Source organism: Eublepharis macularius, chromosome 10, assembly GCF_028583425.1.
Source record: "Eublepharis macularius isolate TG4126 chromosome 10, MPM_Emac_v1.0, whole genome shotgun sequence".
NCBI lineage: Eukaryota > Metazoa > Chordata > Lepidosauria > Squamata > Eublepharidae > Eublepharis > Eublepharis macularius.
The window spans coordinates 39,619,664-39,645,281 of NC_072799.1; the positions used below are offsets into that span (position 1 = coordinate 39,619,664).

General features: G+C 43.6%; 1 protein-coding gene across 1 annotated transcript in view; it reads left to right on the forward strand.

The window, feature by feature from the left end:
- The first annotated feature begins 344 nt into the window (after positions 1-344).
- ADAD1 (adenosine deaminase domain containing 1) overlaps positions 345-25,618 on the forward strand; it is a 42,640-nt gene continuing 17,366 nt past the window's right edge. The window contains exons 1-8 of the mRNA XM_054990449.1: positions 345-543; positions 1,309-1,497; positions 2,212-2,379; positions 3,356-3,442; positions 6,848-6,973; positions 7,089-7,212; positions 7,412-7,582; positions 16,011-16,237. Coding sequence (XP_054846424.1) covers positions 345-543; positions 1,309-1,497; positions 2,212-2,379; positions 3,356-3,442; positions 6,848-6,973; positions 7,089-7,212; positions 7,412-7,582; positions 16,011-16,237 — 1,291 coding nt within the window. The remainder of the gene's footprint in view (positions 544-1,308; positions 1,498-2,211; positions 2,380-3,355; positions 3,443-6,847; positions 6,974-7,088; positions 7,213-7,411; positions 7,583-16,010; positions 16,238-25,618) is intronic.

Here is a 25,618-nt window from a genome sequence, read left to right on the forward strand (position 1 = left end):
GAACCGCCGGGTTGCCAGCTCCAGGTTGGGAAATTCCTGGGGATTTGAGGGGAGGAGGGTGGAGCCTGGAAAGGGCAGGAGGTGAGGATGGAGGAACTTCCGATCATGTCCCACAGCAGCCATCCCCCCCCCCCCCAGGGGAGCGATATATGTGGCCTAGCAATCGGTAGTAATTCTGGGAGAACTCCAGCCACTAGCTGGAGGCTGGCAACCTCGGCTAAGTCTTCGTGCTGCCTTTGTTTCTAGGTTGAATTTGAGTCTAGTGACACCTTAAAGACCAACAAGATGTTCAGGGTGTAAACTTTGGAGACTCAGAACTCACTTCTTTTTTTAGGTAGAGCAAGATGGCAAGCGACTGGCCTCAGGCTTCCAGGGTGCCCAGCTTTGCCCAAATGCTGAAGAAGAACTTGCCGTCGCAGCCGCAGCCTTCTGTTCAGCCGTCGGCAGCCTTAAGGTCACAAGCAGCACACTCTAAAGCTATGTTTTCACATACAGATATGTCTGACATGTCAAGCCTAGCATCTAAAGTTACTCCAGTCACAGGTATTGGTTTTTAAATCACATGCCCTTTTCAGTCAGTGGTTTACATATTAAATAGCTATGACCATAATGAGAGGATTTCCAGCTCTGTGGATTAGTGGGGTTCTTTAATGATTTTTCCCCTACCTTTGGGGAGGGGCTGCCCTAGGCTTGGCTGGGGTAGATACAGAGACATAAGTAAAACTGATATATTTTGAACATTTGCTTTGTTTTTGCCGTAGGGCTGTTTCTTTACATGTCATACTCTTTAAGATGTGCAATAATTTAAGAACGTGTTTTTGCATTGTCATACACTTAAGATGTGCAATAATTTAAGGGCATGTTTTGTTCTTGGGGTTTTTGTTTGTAATATGATACTTTACAAGTATTTGCAAGCAGCCACCCCCCCCCCCCCAGGGGAGCGATATATGTGGCCTAGCAATCGGTAGTAATTCTGGGATAATCCAACAGATGTTAAGGCCTGACTCCTGCTTCTAGTAGCAAATTTTTCTTAAGCCATAAAGGTACTTGTGTATCCCTTCTCAACTTCTACAATAAGATGTGTGATTCTTAAGTATGTAAAATTAACATGGGAAGCAGCCCTTACCTTTCAGCATCTGTGGGAGGGATTCTTGAAGCAGGGAGCAGAAATGGGTAATCTGGGCATTTAACCCTGGCTGATTATTAAAGGTCACCAATCCTTTGTTTTACTTTGTTTAATTCAAGCAAGTTCTAGAGCTTGTTTCTTTTCCTAGAATTATAATTATTTTTCAATTAATGGATTTACAGGGCAGGTTCCTGCTTCTCAGTATTCCAGAGGTGCACAAGTTATTCCAATCACTTCACTTCCTCCTAAGAAAATTCCAAAGGAATTTATTGTAAAATATAAACGAGGGGAGATAAACCCAGTATCAGCTCTGCATCAGTTTGCACAGCTGCAACGTGTACAGCTTGAATTAAAGGAAACAGTAGCTACAGGTAAGTACCTCTGTCCTTTTGCAGTGAAAATATTTTGTCTGGCGTTTGTACTGCATAGTAGTATTAAAATGCATGTGCTGCTTTAATGGCTGCATGATGAATACCACATACCTAATGCCTTTACCTTTTCTCCGCAAACTAATTTCAAGGATTGGAACATTACATTAAAATTCATAACTGTTGTTCTGTTGTACTACAGCCTTTCCTGTGTTATCTTTGTTTAACACACTCAGAAGGGTTGAGAGTTGTGCTTTTTCCCTGACTGTATTCTATTTCTGTTCCTTAAATCTCAGTATCTAGAATGTAAGTTTGAATGCTGAGAATGGATTTAAAATTTTCTCCACCCAAAGTAAATTTATTTGGAATTGAGTCCTGTTCATTTTAGCGACAGTTTCTAATAACCACCTGCTCAGGAGCACAATCTGAATGATGAATGTAGAAAATATGATCACCACAAAATTAAAACCATCTTTCCAGTAATTCTGCTATTTCTCAGTTAAAAAATAATGATGCCAGGTGGGTATGTTGGGGGTTGGGGGTGGGAGGTTTAAGATGGGTATTTTAAAAACAGATATATGAGAGAATTAATGCTGTGTGAACCTTAAATGCAGATATGATCTAGTAACATGCTATGCATACTGTTAAGCTTTTGCATGTATGTACATTTTAAGTAAACCTAAATAAACTTAATTTTTCATTTGTTGCATTTTGAAGGCACTCTTTTGGGAACTTATTTTGCTTTTTGTGCTGTGGTGGATGGTATACCATATAAGACAGGGTTGGGACAAAACAAGAAGGAATCCCGATCAAATGCAGCAAAACTTGCTCTTGATGAACTACTGCAGTTGGAGGAGGAAGAGCCAAAAGCTTTAGAAAAACCAGGTAAAAGTTACGTACCAGGATGTGGATAGGGAACATATCTCCTTAGTCTCTGAACTATTTCCCTGAAATCTTGGGAGAAGCATTGTCAATGAAATGACTCATTGAATATTACCATATTACTTTATACCTAGGTCCTAAGACTGGGAATTCTGGAGACATTAGCAAACTGTATTTGTTACCTTTCCAGGAATTTTAAAAGATACTTGTATAATGCATATCTCCAGTGTTTTTGAGGCAGTGTCTGTACAGAGATAAGGTCCTTACAGAGATATGGACAGTAAATACAAATATATCAAGATAGGTTGACTTAACATTAAAGCCCACAGTCTAGTGGACAAGACTGCTGTCTCCAGTCAGACAGAAAATACAGAATTCACTCAAGCTCCAATATGAATGGGGAGGGCAAGAAATTTGATTCAAGTTAAAAAATGGCAACTCAATAATAAAAGGCCATGGGAAGGAACTGTTTTTTATTGGCATCCAAAATTTGGCAAGCTCAACATTAGAGAAGTTGATTATAGGGGAACAGTTAATTTCAGTAGACATAGATATACTTTACTGGGCTTCATTTGCCGACGTTATTTGGTGGGTAGATCTGTGTGGGAGAAGATGATTCTTTAAGTGCCGTACTCCCAGACCATTTTTGGTTTGTAATTAGTTTAGAACTAGCACGTAATATTCTTACCAAAACACTGATGATAAGAATTCTTTGTAATATAACCTAGCAATCTCATTGCTGTATTTTGTGCTAATTGAAGTTCCCAAACAGTTTTGTAAGGTAGCTTCAGGTAAAATGCATTGCAGAAGTTCTACTAAGATGTGATCAGTATGTGATGCTTTAAATGTTTTTGAGCACCCATATAAGTGCCTAATAAAACAGCAAAAAGGAAGATTGATAAAGGTATAAAATGTTGTGAATCTGCTTCAATAATGCATGTTTACCAGTGTTAAAATATGATATGCTTGCAAATTGCAGAGCCTCCTAAGATCCTTTCAGAAATGGCAGTTTTAAGTGAACCTCAATCCGCAGTAGGACCTGGTTATCTTTCAAAGATTCCTTATGGTAAGAATATCCTGTTTTTTCTCTCTGAAAGGTATGTGGCTTTGCATTCTCAGACCCATATACTGTATATCTGTAAAAGTGTTCTATGTATTGTCTTAAGATAAAATATTCAAAGTTGTATTTAAAAGCTTTGTACTAAAATTTTGGACTTTAATTCCTGATCCCAAAGTCTTCAGGTAAGTAATTGTACATTAATGCATATATCTTCTTTTAAAAGTGCATATGTCTTTTTAAAAATGAGGTAACAAATGATTATTTCTTACCTTTCCATCTATACATAGTCTGTAGTAACTACTACTAGCAGAAATCTTTACAGATGCAAAACATGAATTTAAGGCATCTTCATAGCTTCTGTAGCTAGTGTGTGACGGGGTTTGAGATTAATATTTCTCGAAAAGCAAGTAGTGTCTAATCACTACAGCTTCTGGTAATGAAAATATTTCATTTATCAGTTTTGTGTATGTACTAACAAAAGAACTTCTGAGTTCTTAATTGGTTTGTTACAACAGTTTTTAATAGCAAAAGGAGGACAGTTTGTAGTTTGCATGGAATCTGAGGTAGGGCCTAATCCCTGATTTCACCAAAGAAGTTTAACAATCTCTATCCAGTGTAAAGTGATGAGGGTTTTCCAGAAGAAATTTTCCAGATAGCACATTCGAATTTAATATATTTGAATTGTATTTAATAAAATTAAAGTACTTAATTTTCTTTGTCCTAGTAGTAACAAATATCTTGACTGAAATACTTAAGAAAAATATGCCAAGCGTAGTTTTTAATTGTTTAAAGTTGGAAATAACTGTATTGGACTATTACTTGACATTATAATGTGACATTGCATAAATTTAAGGGGAAAAAAACCAAAAGCACTGAGAACTATTGACGCATCTAGCATACTCAAAGAACTGTGCAGATATGCTATGGAAGGAGTTGTACACTCAATGGTTCCAATATTTTACAGCCCAATCCTAACCCCCCAAGCAACGTCGGTGCTCGTGCGCTGGTGTAAATGGGGCGGTGCTGCACGGCTTCCTATGGACTTTTGCAGGATAGTCACGCCGGCGCCCGAGCGTGGCAAGGCGAGATGCAGCAGCCCCTGGGAGGTGGGACGGCCCTCCCACCGTTCCCCTGACAACCCCGCTCACACCAGCCAATGGCCACACCCCTCCCAACATTCAGGCTTAGGGCAAACAGCGGTGCAGCTAATGAGGAGGGCCAGGCTGGTGGCTGCAGCTTGATGCGCCTGCAAATACCTGCCACTGCTGCCACCACCAAAAGAAAAAGGTCCCCCCCCCCCCCCGAAAAGTAGGGCCAGATAGTAGGGAGCTGATCTCTGTTGCCTGGAGATCAGTTGTAATTCTGGGAGATCTCCAGCTACCACCTGGAGACTGGCAATCCTAAGTAGTCCTCAGGTTCCGGAGAAGCAGGTGGGGGGGGAGGGACCGTCAATGAGTGACAGGAACACCCATTGGAAACCACATGGGAGGCCGGGAGGCTGTTTGGAAATGAGGGGAATGAAAAGTGCGCTCAGACTTGCTGCTGCGCAACTTGAACACATCACTGCATCTCTACAAAGCGAGAACAGGGTCGGACCTTGCCAGTCATGTCCCAGTACTAGGGAGATGCCCCCCCCCCCCCGAGTGAACTGATAGACCCTCCCCACACCAAGTCCATCCCTGCTTCCGCAAACACATCCCCCACCCCCTGGCAGCAGCTTTCCACCTGCAGCGACCATCTTCCTGGCTTATCAGAGCCAGCAGCTCATACTATCAGAGAATGAAAGTCCTCAGGGCCTCCCCCCCCCCCCGGCAGATATTCATGGGCCACAGTTCAATTCCCACCCCTCTGCCTAAAGTTACATAATGGGGAGGAAGGGGGCAGGGAGGCTGGGCAGGGTGCTGCTTGATACATTTGTGGGGATGTGTGAGTGGACATGTGTGACAGGGTATTGAGAGAGGAGCTAATGACAATGTCAGTCAGGCATGCAAATATAGAGGTTTGTTGTTCAACACATTTTATTAAACCGGGAAAAGTGCCATTGTTTCCAGGCTGGAAAGGGAGCCAAGGCATTTTGCGGAGCCCTCCTGTGCTACCAGGGGCAAGGCTGAGATGCAGGCTGCTTTGAGATACTGCTTCCTGGGCTGGATCTGAATGTCACTCACAGAGGATTACGGGGTGGGGGGAGCAGGGAGAGGAAGCAGACATGCTCAGGACGTGCCTGCAAGAGAAAGACACACATGTGCGTTTTGCCTTGGTCTATGGCTGAGGCAAAGCCCACACTCCAACATCTGAGAAGATGCTAATAGTAGAGAGCAGCAGCGGCAGCAACCAGCTGATGCAAGACCCTCTGGTGAGGATGTGCTCTGCCTTGGGGTGCTTTTACCTTTAAGGGAGAAAGCATGCAGGTAGTTACAAACACCTGGTCAAGAGTAGTTTTCTGGGCAACTGCCTCTGGGGCAGGCAGGGGCTTCTGCCACCGTCCTCTCCCCCACCACAGCTAGTGGTCTGGTGAGTTCAGGTGATGGGGCAGCCAGCGCAAATCAGCCAGCCAGCTTAGCCACCACCCCATCTCCTCCTTACTGGTAAGTGCTACCTCGCTTCCTACTGAGATGGAACTTCAGAGTCAGATAACCTGCAAGGAAACATGAGTCGCTATTGTAAGTTAGCCAGACAGTCTGGACTTTGCCCTTCTTCCCTTGAGCAAGTGCAAAGTTCTCCCACTTTTCTCGCAAAGTCCCCAAAGTGCACTCAGTGCCCGCCACCATGGATCCCCTCTCTCCCGCCTCATGCTCAAAGTACCCATGGCAGAAGTCCGAGGGGCAGAGTCTTCGGTCACATGCTTGCTTACTTGAGGTCATGAGCGCTGCACCTGGACTTTTGTAGGGTGCGTGAGCAGGTGATTGGGTGCGGGGAGGGGGGCTCATCCGCCCCAGAAGTGGACATGGATTGGCCCCCATGGTAGTCCCCATCCTATGCTCCTTCAGGCCGTGGGGGCGGGGCGGGGCGCTCAGAGAGGGGGCCGAGTTTCCCCCAGCAGTGGGGCTCTATGGGCTACGCCACCTTTTTCTGTGGCGTAGCTTTTTTGCGCCGTTGTGGGTGTTCGCCCATGTAGGAGCCACTTATGCCCACGTAAGCCTTGGTTCTCTCCCTATGCACTCCCCCCCCCCCTTTCTTGGGATTGGGCTGCCCATCTTACCTGTGGAGGTTCTGTAGGTGTAGAACTGTGTATGCCTTTAGATGAGAAACTGAAGTTAGCTTTCTCTCTAGGCTTCCATTCCAAGTTTTGTCTTGGACAGTAGGCAGATCACAGATTCGTATAGTGTCCAACTTGCATAATCTGTTCAGTATACCTTAACATCAGATTTTGATTTTCTCTTCTGCTTGATTTATGTTTTAATACTTTACTAGAAAGACGGCATCTTGCATATGAGAAGATTTCTCAAGTTGTCAAGGAAACTTTTAATAGTTTAACTGCTAAATATCCAGAGTACCAGAATTGTAGTAGTTCACTGGCTGCATTTATAATTGAAAGAGGTAAGGAGGTTGATAGTTCTCCTGTAAAGATGGCAACTATATGAGGATTGTATTTAAAAGGCATTGAATAAAAATGATCTCATTCACTTTTCTTTGGTTTATGCTTGTTTTTTAGCTAAGCAGCATGAAGTGGTGGCTATTGGAACAGGTGAATGCAACTACAGTCAGTGTGGACACCTTGATGGGAGGATTTTGCATGACAGTCATGCTGTTGTTACTGCTAGACGTTCTCTTCTTAGGTAACAATTGTGTAGCAGTACTGGTGAAATTACGTCCATGTTATATTACTGATTTTAACTTTATTTCAACTCATGATTAAATATAAATTTTTTTAGAAGCCATTGCTTGTCTGTAGAAGGTAAACTTTAAAATGTGAATGCTGTTTTTATATGAACATTTCATGTCAGTCTTTTCTAAAACTTTAATATTTCTTTAAAGGTATTTTTATAGACAGCTTTTACTCTATCACAGTAAAAATCCAGCTATGATGGAGAAATCCATATTTTGCTTTGAACCAACGTCGAATTTGCTTGCAATAAAACCGAATGTAAATATATTTCTGTACATGAATCAGTTGCCAAAAGGATCTGCTCAGATAAAGTCGAAGATGTAAGTATGTTATGCAGTTAAACTTTGAGGCTTACTGCATGTGGATATTTGAATGTTCCCATTAAGAGATTACTTTACATTATACCATGCAGTTAAAAAAATTAAAAGGTTAAGTGGGGAGGAATAAAGTAGGTTGTCCACTCAGACGGTTATTTATCAGACTTGCATTTATCAACACCTTATTAAAAGGAAAATAACATTTGAAAGATAAGATATAAAGAATAATGGATAGAGTATTTAGTTACACAAAGATAGTAGAAACTCAGTTTCCCCCTGTTGCTTCCATACTTTGGTTTTCAGGTTGATCCTTCAATATTGGCAGAGGGGGGCAAGTGCATTCACAGCTGCTTAAGATTCTAAGAGGATACTCCTCTTTCAGCAACAACTGGAGGCATCAGTTTATTCTCAGCTAAATTTGACCAATGCAGCACTCATAAGCAGAGTGCTGTCATGCCCAGTCCAAGTGTAAGTGCCAGAAACACTTTATTTCTGCATATGGTGTGCCATCTTTGAAGTGCAGGTATAGGCAAATGACACCTGAAAGAATATTTTCCCACCTCCCAGGTGTAAAGACTGGTGTAATGGTTTCGCGCGCGGGCGCGGGCGCGGGCGCGGGTGTGGGTGTGGGTGTGGGGAGAAAAGATTCAGTCAGGGCAAGAGAGGCAAGTTGTGTGCAGCCTGAGTGCGTTTTAAGCATTTCTGAGAGAAATATTGAGTCTGGCTTTAGCAGACAAGCTGTGTGCTGCCTGTGCATTTCTAAGCATTTCTGAGAGAAATATTAATTCTGGGAAAAGCAGGAAAGCTGTGTGCAGTCTGAGCGTGTTTAAGCATTTCTGAGAGAAATATAACCTGTGTGGAAATAGGAACTCTGTGTGTCTGAGTGGAACCCATTCATTCTATCTAAAGCAGGCAAACTCTGTGTGCACCTGAAAGAAAATCTATGTGTATTTGAGTGAGAATTTGATATCTGAAGCAGGCAAACTGTGTGTGCAACCTGAGAGAGAAAGTTTATGAAGATCTATGTGACTGTGCCTATGAAAAGAGACTTTAAGAACGGATAACACTCTTTGAAACCATCAGACTTAAGAAATAATATGAAACCAATACGCTTCATAAAAATAAAAGTTAAATTTTTTTTATTCCAGATTATATGTTATTCCTATATCCCATTCCTATTCTCAGGGCCACATAGTCCCACGAAGGAGCTTGACCATTGGGCACATTATTAAAAGGAAAATTTAAATTATTTTGGAATATAATTCCTGGTGGCAGCAATATACCTAGAGGTGGCAAGAAGAAAAAGGTTAAAGGCAAAATCTAACTGAGAGAAAGAAAGAGGTCATAACAACTGGTCTCTAGACTTTGGGTGATGAGAGAAACTTACTAAAATTCCTTGGCTACAGAAATGGGAACATGTGATGGTAGGCAGGGCCACAAAGGTTTCCGTTCCATCAGTTTACTTAACTTAGACCTGTTTTATGTGACTTTGAATCTGCTTCTTCCCCATTACCATATTTGTGTCTGATGAATAAGAATATTTCCTGTTTAGTCAGTTCTGGTCCAGGACAGCTTGCAGCTTTCTTAGAGCCAAACTACATCAGACGAATTACATGTGAATGACACGTGAACACACATGTGTTTCCCCATTGCTTTCCTGTTCGTTCTCACACTGAGGCCGCTCTGCACTCGATCCTGTGCTTGGACTGGCGTATGTTCCTTCCCAGATGAGAGAGTATCTCATGAGGCACCTTCTCTTCACGCATGCTCAAGCCTTCCTCTGCAGCTTTTCTGAAAGGGAGACTTGTTTACTCAATTGGATGTATCAGAGGGAAAAAACCGCCGGGTTTCCTGAGGGTGTGTGCACTAAAAACAGGAGTTCCACACCTCTGCTGAGATCTTGCAGCTCGGCTCACCAGGAAGAGGGGGCATCTCTGCAAAGGGGGGTGGGCAATCCCTACTTCAGGAGCCACGGCAGCATTTCTTGCTGTCAGCCAGAATCAACTCTTTCCAGCCCATTTGTCCCCAGTCACCTCCGATCTCCATTATTTCCTGTGGGGAAAACTATGGGGGCTATCCAGGGGGGTGGACTTACTGCTAACTGTCCTCTAAAGACCCCCCCCCCAAGTATCAGGGAGATTGGACCTTGGGGAGCCATTTTATGGCCGCCCAAAGAAGGTACCCTCAGCCACCCTGTTTTTTCATGTTGTGGAGAAAAACTGACAGCAACCGGAGAAACCCATAGATCATGCTTTTCCAGGGATCTAATTTCCCTGAGACTTGGGGAATCTTTAGAGGACAGTTAGGAATTTGGTGGATTTTGCTTGCGAAATGCTACCCCAGCCCCCTAAATAGCTCCCCTAGTTTTCCTCTTAGGGAGTAATGGAGATTGGAGGTGGCTGGGGACACCTTTAGGGGCTGATAAAATGGCCCACCAAAGTCCAATCTTCATGAAACTTGGGGAGGTCTTTGGAGAACTGTTAGGAGTAGGTCCCCAGCAGATTTGGTAAAAATCGGTCCTAAAATGCCCCCCCAGAAAACTCTGAAACACATTTCCCATTCAAAACAATGCCCCAATTTTATCCAATTTGCTCTGTATTGCTGAGCCAAAGTGCAGAATGAGTACCCCCCACACACACCTCATTCTCTTCAGGTTTATGTATTAGGGATGTTTTTGAACTTTTGCTCAGATGCTTAATTGTGTTGCCACAATCTTCCCACCTCCTTATCCCAACTGAAGACGTTGTATGAAGACGAGGGGGAGTAGGATGCAGGAAGAAGGAGGAGGGAGGCGGTGGTGTCAACTAGAAAACGGGAGAATTTAAAACATGTCAGATTAAAAGCAAAACAGTTTGGGTGTAAGCGGGGGAAAAGAGGAGGGCTGCTAAGGGAAAAAAGGCCGCTCTTCCATGCCCAAACCTAAAAGTAAGGTGCTTCAAGCCCTCTATTCCAACACTATATCATCTGTTGCCTTCCCAGCAGTGGACTTACTCAACATAGCCCATGGAATATGGGAGAAAGCGGCCTCCACCCCAGTCACATCACGCAAGGTGGAAGGTTATTACAAATTGAAGCAGCAAGACTGCATTTCTATTCAATCACCCTTGACTGTCTTCATTAGTCATGGAGGAAGTTCAACCAAAGCATAAATATGGATCCCACTCATCACTGAGTGATAAAGAGGGCCGTAATCTGGAATCCTTGGGGAGAAAGATATATTCATCTGCGGCCCTGAATTTTAGGATCTCAAATTACCAAGCCCTTATGGGATCATGCAGCTTGTTCCTCTGGGACCAACTTTCAGCATACACAACCAGTCTACCTGAGGACAAAAAATCCCTGGTTCATGTGCTGCAGGCTGAGGCTGCCAGGATGGCGAAACAACAGATGACTGCAGCAAAACATGAGGCTGATTGTGCTGCAAGAACCATAGCCTCAGCCATTGTACTGCATAGACATTCTTGGCTACAATCGACTGCGTTAACTCCTGATAAATGCGGTAAGATTGAGGACTTCCCGTTTGAGGGTACATTGCTCTTTTCTGAAAAGATGGATGATTCCCTCACACAAATGAAAAATAACACAAACAGCATGTTCCCTGGGAGTTATTACATCTCATCAGCAATACTAACAGCAGCACTATAATTATCGCTCCCAGGGACATCAACAGTGCCAACAATGGAACCCAAGGTATGGTTACCAGCCTTATCAGAGTTATCAATCCCACAAGGGGTATCCTTCCTACCACCGCAATTCTGAAAGCGATCCAGTAGACCAAGAAACAACCAGAACCAGCCCGTCTCCAAAACAACCCCAAAGCCAAAAACCTGTTTTCTGACTGACCATCACATCTAATGTGCAGTACTTTTCCTTTCTGGACAGACTAGCACTATTTGCAGCCCAATGGGAATTGGTCACAAATGATTAATGGGTTCTTGCCATTGTTAAAAATGGCTACCATTTGCATTTTCTTGAGACTCCACCCTTATCTACTACAGGGAAATATGCAGCAAATCCATCTCAAGAACTACACCTAGTCATCTCTGAGTTGCTGGAAAAAGGAGCAATACAAAGAGTTTCCCCATACAATTCGAAGTTTGGTTTTTACTCCAGTTTGATCCCCTTAGGGAACCATAATCAAGTGCCTGTAGATCCCCAGATCTGTTATTAGATCACTACAATGGTGGACCAACCAGGATAACCTAGGTAGGGGTACACCCTTCAGTATCCACCCACTGAAGTCAGGCTAACCTCTGATGCCTCCCTGATAGGCTGGGGAGCCCATTTTGAGGAATTCTCAATACAGAACTCATGGTCAGTAGCAGAATCCAAACTGCACGTAAATGTTTTGGAATTGAGAGCCATATGTTACTCGCTTACCACTTTTGCAGGAATGTTACACAACAAGAGAGTTCAGATGTTACACAACAAGAGAGTTCAATACCACTGCACTCTATTACCTCAACAAATGGAACAAATTCTTGAACTCTCTGCAAGGAAGCCATACGACTTTGGCTGTGGGCTGTCCGCAACAACACCATCCTTCAGGCGATACTCATTGCTGGCACATCAAACATCAGGGCAGACACGTTGAGCAGGCTTTTCAGGCCACGCAATGAGTGGTCGATCAATGACAGGTTTATCCACCCAAACTTCTAGAAATGGGGATTTCCAGAGATCGACCTCTTTTCCACTTCAGAGAACACCAAGGCCAAGTTGTTCTGCTCTCAGGTGGGATCGGATTGCTACTCCATGGGGGGCACGTTCCAGATACCGTTGGACAAGGGACTGTTCTATGCTTTCCCACCAATACCCGTACTACCCCAAGTCTTGTACAGAATCAAACATTACCACACACATTGCATCCTTAGTCATTGCACTTCATTAGTCATTGCATGGCCTCACAAGGATTGGTTCCTGCTCCTCTGGGGGATGTCCAAAGGTCAATTCTTTCGACTACCAGTGGTCTCACACCTACAGTTGAGGGGTCAAATTATGCAACGCGATGTCCCTGCCATCAGCCTTTCAGCCTGGCTACTGTTCCCCAAACCCCTACCTTCTGAAGGGAGGTAACTCAGATTCTTCTAAATGCTAGGAAGCCCTCTACCAGGGTATTTTATGAATTCAAATGGAATAGCTTCACAAAGTGGGTGCTGGGAAGAGGACAGTCCCCTTTCACCTGTCCCATACCTATGGTATTTGACTACTTTCCCTCCTACATAGCGGCCTAACAGCATCGTCAGTTAAGCATTGTCGCCGCTATTTCAGCATTCCATGAACCGGTGGATGGCAAGACCTTATTTTCCCACCACACATTCAAGGAGTTACTAAAGGGAGCTCTTTGCACCTTTCCGCCTAGACAAACTCAGTCCCACAATGGAGCCTTTCTCTAGTCTTGGCTCAATTAATGTTACCACCTTTCAAACCCTTAGCTCACTGACACATTCATCAGGCATTACGCGATTGACACGAATTCCGGATCAGATGCAGCTGTAGGAAATGCAGTACTTCAGTCTTTGTTCACTTAGGTACTCCTCACACCCACCTGCATTGGTGATTAGCTTGTAATACTCCCAATGTGGGGCTGCACAGGAGAACGAAGTCAAAAACTGTGTTGCACATACCTGTAACTTTTCGTCGAGTGTCTTCTGTGCAGACACACATTCCATCCCTCCTACCCCACTGTGAAGTTAACCCCCCCAAAGGAAAAATTGGATTCATCCTCCAGCGATCTAGGAGAACTAAGGGATGAGGGGGCGCCCCGCATTCCTGCACAACAGTCGGGCAGAAAAAAACCAGGCATGCACAGATAGGCAGAGACACTCCCTCAGAAGTCTTAAAGCTAAAAGTCCCCAAGGTAGGCATGTGCAGGCACAGTCCCAATGTGTGTCTGCACAGAAGACACTCAACAAACAACAGTTACAGGTACATACAACACTTTATTTCACTTCCAAGTAAAATCTTGCAGATATCCATAGGAATATTTGAGGTGATGCTGTGCAGATATGTGCTTAATCTGACTAAACATTTGGAACACTATAACTTGACATTGTACTCTGGTTGGGATGCTGACCATCAAGTAGCAACTCAGTATTTGGGATTAATTGAGCTTCATTGGCTCTCTCAGTTACGGCCTGTTAAAGGGGGTTATCACTTTGGCGGTAAGACAAAGGGCACTTGTTTTGCATTGCTAAATTGTTTGGGTGAGTAGGTTTTGTGCCCTAGATCTATATGTTATAAAATGGGGTAAGTCAGTAAATAAGTAACATAATAGAAATAGACAATCTTGGACATTATTTTAATTTGTTTCTGAGGTCAATAAACAGTCTTGATCAAAGGATCTGTCGTGAATATTTTTAATTCTTGGGCTGTAGTGTATAGTATAGAAATATAATGGTGTTAGGAGTCTTACTGCTCCAGCTTTACTTTCGGTGAGGTCCTTGTAGAAATGCAAGTGATGACCACATCACAACATGTATTGTTTAACAACATTATAGAAAGCTAGGTACAGGTCTTCTGATTTCAACAGAGTCATGATTTTGCATAATGTCAGTTTTGTTCAGGAGCAGACAGGAAAGGGTTAACAGACACTGAATGCAGAACCAGCCAAGTTTATTTCCAAGTTTATACAACTGGAGAGGGATTATGTATCTCAGTTTTTAGCATTACTCATTGATACTAGGCGAGGCTAGTGGTTTTAGCTTAGGAGCCTTCTGTTGTTCAAAAAAGTAAAGGAATGCCTTTTTCTTTCTCTCTTGTCCCTGATGGATTAGAAACCATAGAAATGAAAAGTAGGAAAGGTAACTTGCAGTGAGCTGTTCCCCTCTGTATGGGGGGTTCTTGGCCATTTTGTCTCAATGTCCACCGTGGTATACAAGTAGCAACTCCACAAGCATTGTTGGTTTTTCTTTCTCCTGTTCAGCTCTGGTGGACATTTATCATTTCTTGGAGAGTAGTTGGATACCCATCTGGATTTCAGCTTTTGCTTGATATTGAAGTCAAGAAGCATTCTCCAGCTAGTGCCTTTTCTCTTGAATGGGAGTTAGCTTTCCAGCCACTGTTTAGTGCCAGAATCCTTAAGTGAAGATCCACTGCTATCTTCTACTCTAGAATAGTATTCCTATAACTGGATTCCTAAGACTTCCAGCACTGCCGGGAAGAGGGCAGCTGAAACCCCTTGGAACCAGCAATCATGTAATGGTTGAGCAAGTAGTTCTCACCAAGCAGCTGGAGTACATTGTTTCTAGAGCAGGGGCTTGGAGCTGAATGGTGATGCTCCAGTTGGTTGAGGATTCCCCTTAATTGGAGGAAAATTTCTCCATTTGGATATGTTAAATATTCAGCTACTTTATAGGTGAGGATGCACTTGTCAAGTTGCCTAGGAAAAGGTGGACATGTGACAAGAACTAGCTTTTCCAGTTTCCATGATTGGAAACAGAGTGCATAAGATTCAGGTGACCCATCCACACTGCTATTCTGACTCCACCTGTTGTGGCAGTCTTTTTTGCTTTCTCAGATGTTTTGATGCCATAAGCTATGACTTTAGAGAACTCTCTGACACAGAAAATATACCAGATCCCTCAAACAATCACTGTAGAAGACTTGATGCAACTGGCCCATCTTGGAGACTCATGATGGCTTGGTTAAATTGTCTCTTGTGTATAACCAATTCAGTCTTCTGCAGTGGCTAATTCTGCCTCACTAAATTAAAGTCTTATCAAGTGAAGTTTTTCCGGGAGCTATAAGTGTCCTGGATCTGGTTACTTACTGAAAATGGCCATTTCCACACGTCTTCTCCCCCGTCCAAAAATACCGCAAAACTTACGGAATGACGCACCTTCATGGCGCTATTTTCCGACATGACTTTGCTTTGTGGTGCGATGACATCAGAAAACGTGCCATGGCAAATCGAGCCATGAAGGCGTGTCGTTCCGTAAGTTTAGCGATATTTTTCGGGAGGGGGAGACGTGTGGAAATGGCCATTATCTCAATCGATTGGAATCTTGAGGAAATTCCTCAAGATCCAGGTCATGAGCCTTATTATGGCCATTGTTCAGATAGCATTAATCACATGGGATACTCTAGATTTTGTTCATATAAATTTGGAAGCAAAACTGAAATGATACTTTTCCAGGTCACTGGACATGTCAGTAGAAACAGGAAGTACCGTTAACTTGCGAGGTTAACATGGCTAGCCTTGGTTTCTGTCAGAGATATTAAAAGTTGCCTGTCCTAAAAGTCAAACAGAAAATTCTGTTTCCTCTTCTGCTCTTAAAGTTTATATGCTGAAAGAAGTTTCAGTTGGTGACATATTTGGCAACTCAACTACAAAACTTCATCTCTCACAAAACCTGAGTTTTATATCTGTGTGATTGTATATCTGTGTTGAACATCTGCAAAATATTTGACTGCATTTATACTCTTTTTATAGATGCCTCACCCCAAATTCTGTATCTTCATTTGAATCTGGTGAGGAACTGTCTCTTCATGTTGCTGTTGAAGGCAAAATCTATCTCACTATCTATCGTCCTGCTGAGATTGCTACAATAAGCAGCATGTCTGCCAGTGATAAGCTGACAAGATGGGAAGTGTTGGGTGTTCAGGGAGCTTTGCTAAGCCACTTCATTCAGCCAGTTTATGTTACTAGGATAATGCTTGGTAAGTTTTGATTTTAATCGAGCTAACTACTTTTAAGATGTATCGCGACTGGTCACTTATTTTAAATGCGTATGAGAATGTTAAAGTTGTTTAAGAAAAAGTAATTTGTGCTAAGCTGCAGTGACATGAAATTAACTTAGAGTGCCTATATTGTGCAGTGGTTAGAGTGATGGGGGGGCATAAATGCATGGTCTCTTCACCTAAAACAACGAGGGCCCTTAGGCAAGTCCCATGCTTTCTCAAGATTATTGTGAGGAAAAGAGGAGGGGTGGACTCTCTATGCCACTTTGAATTCCTTGGAAGATAGTAGGATAAAAACAGGTTCTTTACTTTTAACTTCTCCCTTGAGGCTCTGTTGGTGCCTACTTTAGAACTCAATAAGCCCCAAATGCCAGGGCCTTGTGGTGACCCCCACATTTTCTCCCAGTGCCTAGTATTTTTACAAGTTTATTTTGATGGATAATTTGGGAAAGCCCAGCTCAAGTCAGAGAACCATTACTGAACCTTTCCCTGATGCAAAGTTGCCTCAAAGGTATTCAGTGCCAGTTTGCTCAGTACTAAGTTGGAGGGCAGGCCCAGTTTCAGTCAGATGCCTGCTTACTCCGAAGAAAGCGGGGGCCTGTTCCTATACAACTGTGCATGGGATCACAGCCTTGAATGCATGAAACTGCTGATCAAGCAGTTTTGGACTTTTGTTTTGCAGATTAACTGCCGGTCCTGCAACAGATTCATGTGTGATGTTGCAGCCTCCCATCCCTGTCATTCTCTCCCTTCCCCCCCCCCCCCCGCTCAGTCACAAAAACGGAAGAGTAAATTTTCTTTTAACGGCACCTTTGTAAGATGCAATTGGGATGCAAGACGGAGATGTTCCGCCAGGCATTTGGTGGGGAATAGGCTGTCCTCTTGCTGACCATACCATTGAAGAATGTCCACCACCCATGCAGGAGCTCACAACATCTGATGCAGGGCATTTTGCAAGACCTAGGCCCTGCATTTAAAATGCTGAATTTTAATTATTTATATCTGCCACTGAGAAATTTTATTGTATACAGAAAAATGTTTTAAATGTTTAATGTTTTAAATGTTTATTTAAAATGTTTTTACTGTTTTAAATTGTATGTGTAAATCATTGTTGTTACACCACCTTAAGCCCGTCTGACAGGGAGGGCGGTTTAGAAATGTAATATAACAACAACAATAATAATAAATGTTCATGAAATTGCCCATTTTGTAAGTCCAATACATTGGCATAATATTGATTAATTTAACCAGTTGCTTGAGTACTCTGTGTTTACTGAAGCATTAGGAACTGTTTTGGTTCCCCACTTGTTTTTAAAGTAAATGCTTATTGATTATTTAGAAGCTAACTCTGCCCTTAATTTTGCTAATCATATGATGCAAAAACTGAGGTTGCTTCTAGCAGTTGATTAAAGATTAGGTTTTTTAAAAATTCAAATCCAGTTGCCAGGGAGCTTCAGTCTGATCATGTGCATATTTACTCAAAATTAAGTCCCAGTATGTTTAATGGTGCTTACTCTATGTAACTGTGTATAGGATTGTAGAGGGGTTAGTCTGTTTTTTCAAGATAAGTCAAGTGGCAGAGACTAACATTTATTTCAATGTGAGCCTCCATGAGTCAGAGCTCACTCCAGTTTATAGTGTCTTTGTCATTTAGCATAGCCCCACTGGAAAAGATGGCTACAGTAGGCTTTACTATGAAATAAAAAGTGCTCTTTGGTGTGTCTCTTTGTGAGCAGCATCGTTGTGGAACTTTTGCAGTTCCACATGGGTTCCACACATGCAGAGGCATCTGCGGCAAGTTTAGAAGCTCTTAAACTCTAGAAATCCCAAGGCACTTACCCCACCCACATGCACATTGATTTCCCACCCTTTTGCCATGAGACGGTGGAGGGGTGAGGAAAGCTTTGTGTTCTCTCAGTTTTTTCTCTACTGCTGCTGGAGAAGGCATTAGAGAGCACAGGAAATGCAGTAGAGTTCACAGCGGGGCCACAGGCAAGCATGTATAACTGCACAGGTGTCCGCTAGATGAATAGTAGTTACAGGTAAGTACAACTACATTTTCATTGAAATGTTTTTTTCTTTAAACCAGTGTGGCTACTTCTGTTTCCCATCCCCTTCTATCTGAGCCAATACTTGCTCAGTTCTTTTCCTGGAATTGTAATTTCCTGCCAGTTAGTGGGTCTGGTGGGGGGGAGGGGTCAGAATGCTATGTTTGGTTAAATTAGGATTGGTCAGTGGGTAATCTTGAAATTTAGAGTGTCTTTGAAATAATACAGGCTCAAGAAGCTGAAATGGCGCAGCATGGTCGGGTCTGCTGAGTGTGAGCTCCGGACCTTGACTTCTGCCTCTTCTTTGAGACTCAGGGATCTGAGTCTCTAGACCCCCCCCAGAGAGGGGGGTGAAGCTGGAGCGCGGCAGGGGCTACCGGCTGAAGCGGTGGATTTGACTGGCGACCCCCACTCAGCTCGTTTGGCGAGGAAGAGGAAGATAGCCTAATGGTACAATTAGCTGCAATCTCCGAACAATTAAGCAGCGCAAACTGAAACTGACAAGCACCGAAGAACAGAGACCGTCGGCAGTGATTCTAGCTGGTACTTTCCTTTGATGGGTGAGATCGAATCTTTTCTTTTCCAAATTGACTAAGGCGGCTTCCAGCTAGAGGGAAATCCAAACCTCCCCCCTTCCCTCTTTTCCCTTCTTGGATCTCTATATGACTGAAGACGGGGAGGGAGGAAACTAGCGTTGAAGATCTTAATTTCCATAAAGGACATCTTTTCTAGCAATTTGCTTATATGGTGAAAAGGAAAGACTGAGAATTTATTCACCTAGCTGTGTGATGGATTTCTATGACTCTACTTTAAAAGTGGGGTTTGATTCACAAAAGTGAAGAAAGACTGTTGGATTAAAAGAGAAGAGAGACTGTTGGATTACTGGAATACAGAACTTCCTTTAAGGCTGTTTTTTCTTACCCTTTGCATTGGATTCTTCTTTGGACTTACCTTGCTCCCTGATATCTCCCCTCCTGGGGCTCAGACTCAGATCCTAGTTTCTATTTTAAGACTTTCTTCCCGTACAGCTATATTTTTGTCGTTCCCCCCCCCCTTTATCTTTCTTTCTTCCTTTGCCCCTCTTTCTGGCCTTGATAATAAAGTGATCTGGATTAAATATAGAGCAGAAAATTGAGGAGATCCAGCCCCTTGGTGGAATACAAATTTTCTGTTTGGGTTTTTGAAATTTTTCAAGATGGATTACAATGTGATTTGAACTTCGTAGTGGCTTTGTCTTCGTCTACAATCAAGAAGAGGAAGATTTTCAAGGCAACACTTCCGTTCGGCTGAATGAAAGAATGTTATTCTTTTCTTCTAAAAGAATTTGTAAATAATGGGTGGTTGGTTGAGAACAGCTGGGTAAAAAGGTTTTTAAAATAATCTTTTAATTGTTTTGGAATATTGTGGTTGATTAAAGCAAAACAATCGGTTGAGGGTTTAAGTTGCTAGAATAAGTGCAGGTTGACAGGCTGACTTTCTGAAAATTAGAGTGATCATAAATAATATATAATAAGGTTAAGATAATTGTTCAAAAATGGGTCCAAAATCATCTCCTCAAAAACGGTGGCATCAGCTATAGCTGCGACTTCTACACCCTCACAAACATCATGCCAGACAATACAAACAAGTTTGGCCCAAATACTGGAACAAATAAAGAAATTAAATGAAAAATTTGAGGGCTTTCAAGCTGAGATGAGAGAAGTAAAGAAAAAAATAGTTGAGCTAACCAGTAAAGTGCAGAAAATTGAGGAAAAGACCTTGCAAACTGAAGATAAGGTTGAGAATGTAACAAAAAGCCAAAGAGATGGAAGGCAAATTAATAACTTTGCAGATGGAAAAGGCAGCGTGGATACTCCGACTACAGAATGTGCAGGAGAAGGAAGGAGAAAACACTTTAATGTTGGCGATTGAAATTCTTGCAGTAGCATTAAATACCCAGCCAGAAGAATTGGAATCAGAGATAGATGTAGTCTATAGGGTAAACTCAGCATATGCAAAGAAAAATAAAAGGCCTAGGGAAATCCATGTAAAATTTGTGAGACAGAGAATTAGAGATGTTCTTAAAATAACACGAGAAAAGCCATTGAAATACCAAGAAGAAGAGGTGATTGTACTAAGAGACACTCCATGGGAGGTAAGAATGAAAAGACGAGAATACAGACCCCTGACAGATCTACTACGTAAAAATGATATACAATATAGATGGCTGATACCAGAGGGAGTGTTCTTCAGCTTCAATGGCCAAAGATACAACATTAACTCGATACATAAGGCCCAAGCATTTCTCCAAAAAAAACTACTGCCGGGACAGGACTCGGAGGAAAAAAATGGGGAAGAAAGAGACACAGACTCATTGGCAGAATCAGAAAAAGAAGATGGTGCAACAGGAGGAGCGAAGACCAGAAAGCAAACGAAAGAAGAAAATAAACAAACTAGTAAGAAAGACAAAAAAAAATGGCCAGCAAACCTTTGGAAATACTTTCAGTGAATGTTAATGGATTGAAATTCCCCCAGAAAAGAAGAAAAACATTTGCATATTTGAAGAAATTCAAGGCAGAGATAATATGTCTCCAAGAAACACATGTTAGAGATAAAGAAAAAAGATGGTTGAACTTTAAGAAATTGGGATCCACGTTTATTGCAGCAGATAAAGTAAAGAAAAGAGGACTAGTAACATATATACAGGAAAGATTGAACCCAAAACTAGTATATGCTTGTGATCAAGGAAGAATATTAATGACGGAATTCCAGAAAGCCCAAAAGAAAATTTTAGTTGTATGTCTGCCCCAAATGAACAACAAGAGAAATTCTACCAAAGCCTTTCAGAGCTCATCTCCAGTTTGCATTGTAGGAGATTTTAATGCAGTAGTAGACAAAAAGGTGGATAGAAAACGCTCAAAAAATGGGAGGAAAGGAGGGAAAACCCTTCCCAAAAATTTTTTTGAATTGGCAGGGGAAATGGCTCTAGTAGATGTTTGGAGAACAAGAAATCTGAACTCTACCAACTATACTTTCTATTCTGATAGACATAAATCGTGGTCACGAATTGACATGTGCTGGGTATCAGCATCATTGCTGGCAGAAATGGACGAAATAGAAATTTTACCTCAACTGATTGGAGACCACAACCCCCTGATATTCAAGATAAAAGAGGAAAGAAGACAATTTAGATGGAGACTGAACACAGGCTTACTAAAAGACAATAATTTCAAAGAATTAGTCTCTAAAGAAATGGAATGGTTCTTTAAACAAAACCTAAATAATGGAACTAGTCTGGGGATAGTGTGGGATGCAAGTAAGGCTTTCTTCAGAGGATTGACAATTAAATATGCGGCCATGAAGAAGAAAGAGAGAAATAAAGATTATAAGAAATTGGAAAAGAATCTAAAAGAAGTAGAAGATAATTTAAAAGATGTTCCTGAAAACAGTAAAGCAAAATTGATGATAAAAATACTCCAGCATAAACTGAATTTGATGCTGACGGAGGAGATGGAGAAAAAAAATCAAGTATGCAAAATTGAATTACTTTGAAAATGCAAATAAACCTACAAGATGGTTGGCCTATAAATTAAGAAGGGAGAACCTTAAAAGACATATAGCATCCCTGAAAGACGAAAAAGGAGATGAGAAGACACTCCAGGAAGAACTGAAGAAAGTAGTAGAAACTTTCTATAAGAGACTATATGCGAAGAGGAATGTACAACCAGAGCAACAAGAATGCTGTTTGAAGAAAATGAAATTTAAGATATTGGATGAAGACCAGAGGAAAATATTAAATGATCCGATTACTATGAATGAAATATCACAGGCATTTAAAAAGCACAATAAGGGGAAATCACCAGGACCAGATGACATTCCAGCTGAATATTACCAATGCTTTGAACAGATTTTAGCGGGATCGTTCAAGTGTTTGATGGAAAAAATATGGGATACAGAGCTCTTACCAGAAACCTGGAAAGAAGCTATGATTTCACTAATACCAAAGGATGGAGCAGATTTGAAGGAAATTAAAAATTGCAGACCAATCTCATTGTTGAATGTCGATTATAAAATCTTTGCTTCCATACTCTCGGGGAGAATGAGAAAGATTATGGATCAGATGATCCATCATGATCAAGCCGGCTTTTTAACGGGGAGACAGACCAGCCGCAACATAAGAAAAATTTTAAATATTCTGGAATATTACGAGGCACATCCAGAAAAACAAGTAGCCCTAATGTTCTTAGATGCGGAGAAAGCCTTCGACAATCTTAACTGGCAATTTATGTTTAGTCAACTTGGAGAGATCCAATGTGGGGAAATTTCCTTAAAATAATTTTAAAAGTTTATGACAAACAGAAAACCAGAATATTAGTAAATGGACAATTAACAGAGCCGATAGAAATCGAGAAAGGAACCATACAAGGCTGCCCATTATCCCCTCTTTTTTGTCGTGGGCTCTGATTCCTCAGAGGATGAAGACCTCATGGAGGATGACGGAGGAGAGAGTGTTCCAAGCTCCTCCAGAGTCAGCCACATGGAGGATCAGCAGGAACCCTTGCCAGAGCAGGCTGAGGAATCCAAGGCAGAATCAGAGACAGAAGCTGTTCTCTTACCTGCACCAGCAGCTGAGACCAGGGCAACATCCCCACCAAGCTCCCCTGAACCTGAGAGGCAGCGTAGGGTGTGGCAGCATCTTGTTGTTCAGGGAAGGAGACGGAGTGCAAGGCTTCAGGCACTCAAACAGCGGCATAGTGACCTTGAGTCCTAGCAGGATGCAGCACTGCCTTGGAGGCGATTGCTCTTAAGCCAGGATGCCCTTTCCCTCATTGCAGAAGCACCTGCGCAAAGACCTGCCCGGTTCTACTGTGACCCAGCTCTGCTCTCTCTCTGCTCTTTTGACTCTGACCTTTTGGATTTGGCTCCCTGGACTACACTCCCTGCTTGTTCCCCGCTTGGCTTAGTTGAACTCTGGACTTCAGTGAAGCTTGTGTCGGATTCCCTGCCTGCATTCCAGCACATTTTGTTTATATTAACATTGGAAATACTTTTGGAAAAGGTTCGAAATACAGATGAAATCAGAGGACTCAAAATTAGGAAACAGGAGTATAAAGTCCAAGCATTTGCAGATGACCTAGTATTCATTCTAGAAGATCTTCTAATATCAATACAGAGACTCTTAAAAGAAATTGAGGACTATGGCGCTGTGGCTGGCCTAAAAATAAATATCCAAAAGACTAAACTGATTACAAAAAACATCCAAAAGCAGCAGATGGAAGAATTAGCTCAAAAATCACAAATCATAATTGACAAGAAGATAAAATACTTAGGAATTTGGATGACTAACTGATCCAGCTCTCTACGATGACAATTATATAGCCCTATTGAAAGCAATAAAAAAGACCTGGAAAGATGGAAGAATTTACAGTTCATCTTCGTTCTTCTGTGCCTCCACACATGGGGACTGCGCAGGCGCAGGCCAGCCGCCGGAGAATTTTCTAGAGCTTCTATGGCTCCGAAGGGGCCGTTTGTCGCGCGCCTCAGCGACCGTCTTCCCGCCCAAACGGTCACGTGCTCCTCCAGCGACCAACGGCCCCTTCCCTCAGTTCTCTTCTTGCCGCCGCTTGGAGAGAACGTGAGCTTCGTTGCTCTGTGCTTTTGTGCTTCGTGCCTTTCTCTAACTGATTGCTTGGCTTTTGACTTCGGACTTCGTGACCTCGACTATTCTTCGGATCTCGCTTTGGACTTTGACGTGGACTCGGTAATTTGACTCGGACTGTTTTTGACCCTTCTTTCGCGTGCCCCTGAAGATGGCCTCAACGGCTCTCTTCAAGCATTGTCTCCAATGCCACACCAAGATGGCCAAAACCGATGGCCATGAGCTGTGCCTCTTTTGTTTGGGGGAGACCCACAACGTGTCGGCCTGCAAGATCTGCCAGGGCTTCACCAACAAGGCCCGGCAGGATCGGAGGGCCCGACTGAATTCGTCACTGTGGCAGTCGGTCATGTCCGAGGGGACCCCGTTACCTAAGGCCGGCCCTAGCCCCTCTGCCGAAAGGCGCTCAAGAGCTGGCTCTGTGGCCTCCGCGAGGTCGGGGTCGAAACCGCGTCTCCCGAGTGCCTCGGCGTCGAGAGCGGCCTCCCCAGCGCAGGGTCCGGCGCGGCCGCCCCGCAGCGCGTCATCCACCAGGTCGGATCCGAGACCGACATCGGAACCGAGGATCCTGGTGCCGAGTCCCCGGTCGGAACCGACGACCGGTTCGATCCCTATTAAATCCAAGAGGTCGAAGCAGAGGTCCCCTTCGAAGGCGAGGAGCGCGTCGGTTCCGAGGTCTTCTTCGGAACAAGCAAAAAAGAAGAAGAAGACCAAACATCATCGGTCGCCGCATCCCGCTCCCCAGGAGGAAGTCATCGTGCTTCCTCACACGCCTTCCCCTCATCGGGGTTCCCCCGAACCAGAGGAAATCTCCGTGCCGGTGCCGGATCCGATGGCCTTCGAAACGGTGCCCGCAGAGTTTTCGTCGGGGCCGGAGCCGAGCCCGCGCCGTCGGAGTCGACCTTCTCCTGCCCTTCGGTCGCCGAGGTTGGAACCGAGCCCGTCTCCTCGTTGGAGCCGTCCATCTCCTGCCCGTCCATCTCCGGCTGCTGTGAGTCGTGAGCGACGCCGGTCCGGGGACAGCATTCGATCTGCCCGATCCACTGCGTCCCGGCATCGTCAAGCCTCCTACCTTCCCTCGCCATACCGTTGCCAGTGGGAAGGGGCACCTGCTGGTTTCTCCGAGTCGGAACCGGGGCCGTCGACGTCGAGGCGAACGTGGTTTCCCCCTCCAGTCCAGGGTGAGGACTCCCAGCACGGTTCCGAGGAAGGAGAAGTGGAGAGCCTGGCCGAGTACCAGTCGGAGTCCTGGTCCGAACCGTCGCCGGCTGATGATCTGGTGCCATCTACGGGCTCCCCGTACGAGGACCTCCGCATCTACGCCGACCAGATGGCGAGGATGGCCCAGGCCCTCGAGATGGACATCTCCTCGGCAACCCCACAGACCAAAGACAAGCTGCTCAAGCGGATATACGGTGACAACCCGGCGTCCATTGGCTTCCCCATGCTCGAGGGTATTGAGGAGATCGTGGAGAAGGTGTGGAAGGTGCCCTGTGACCAGCCTCCAACATCTAAGAGGATCGAGCAGCTTTATAAGATCAAGCAGGGCACCTGGCCGGCGTTGGTGAAGCACCCTCCACCTTCCTCCTTGGTCATGGAGGAATTCAACCCCCGACGGTCGGGTCACTCCTCGGTGCCTGCAGATAAAGAGGGCAGAAAGCTTGATGCCATGGGCAG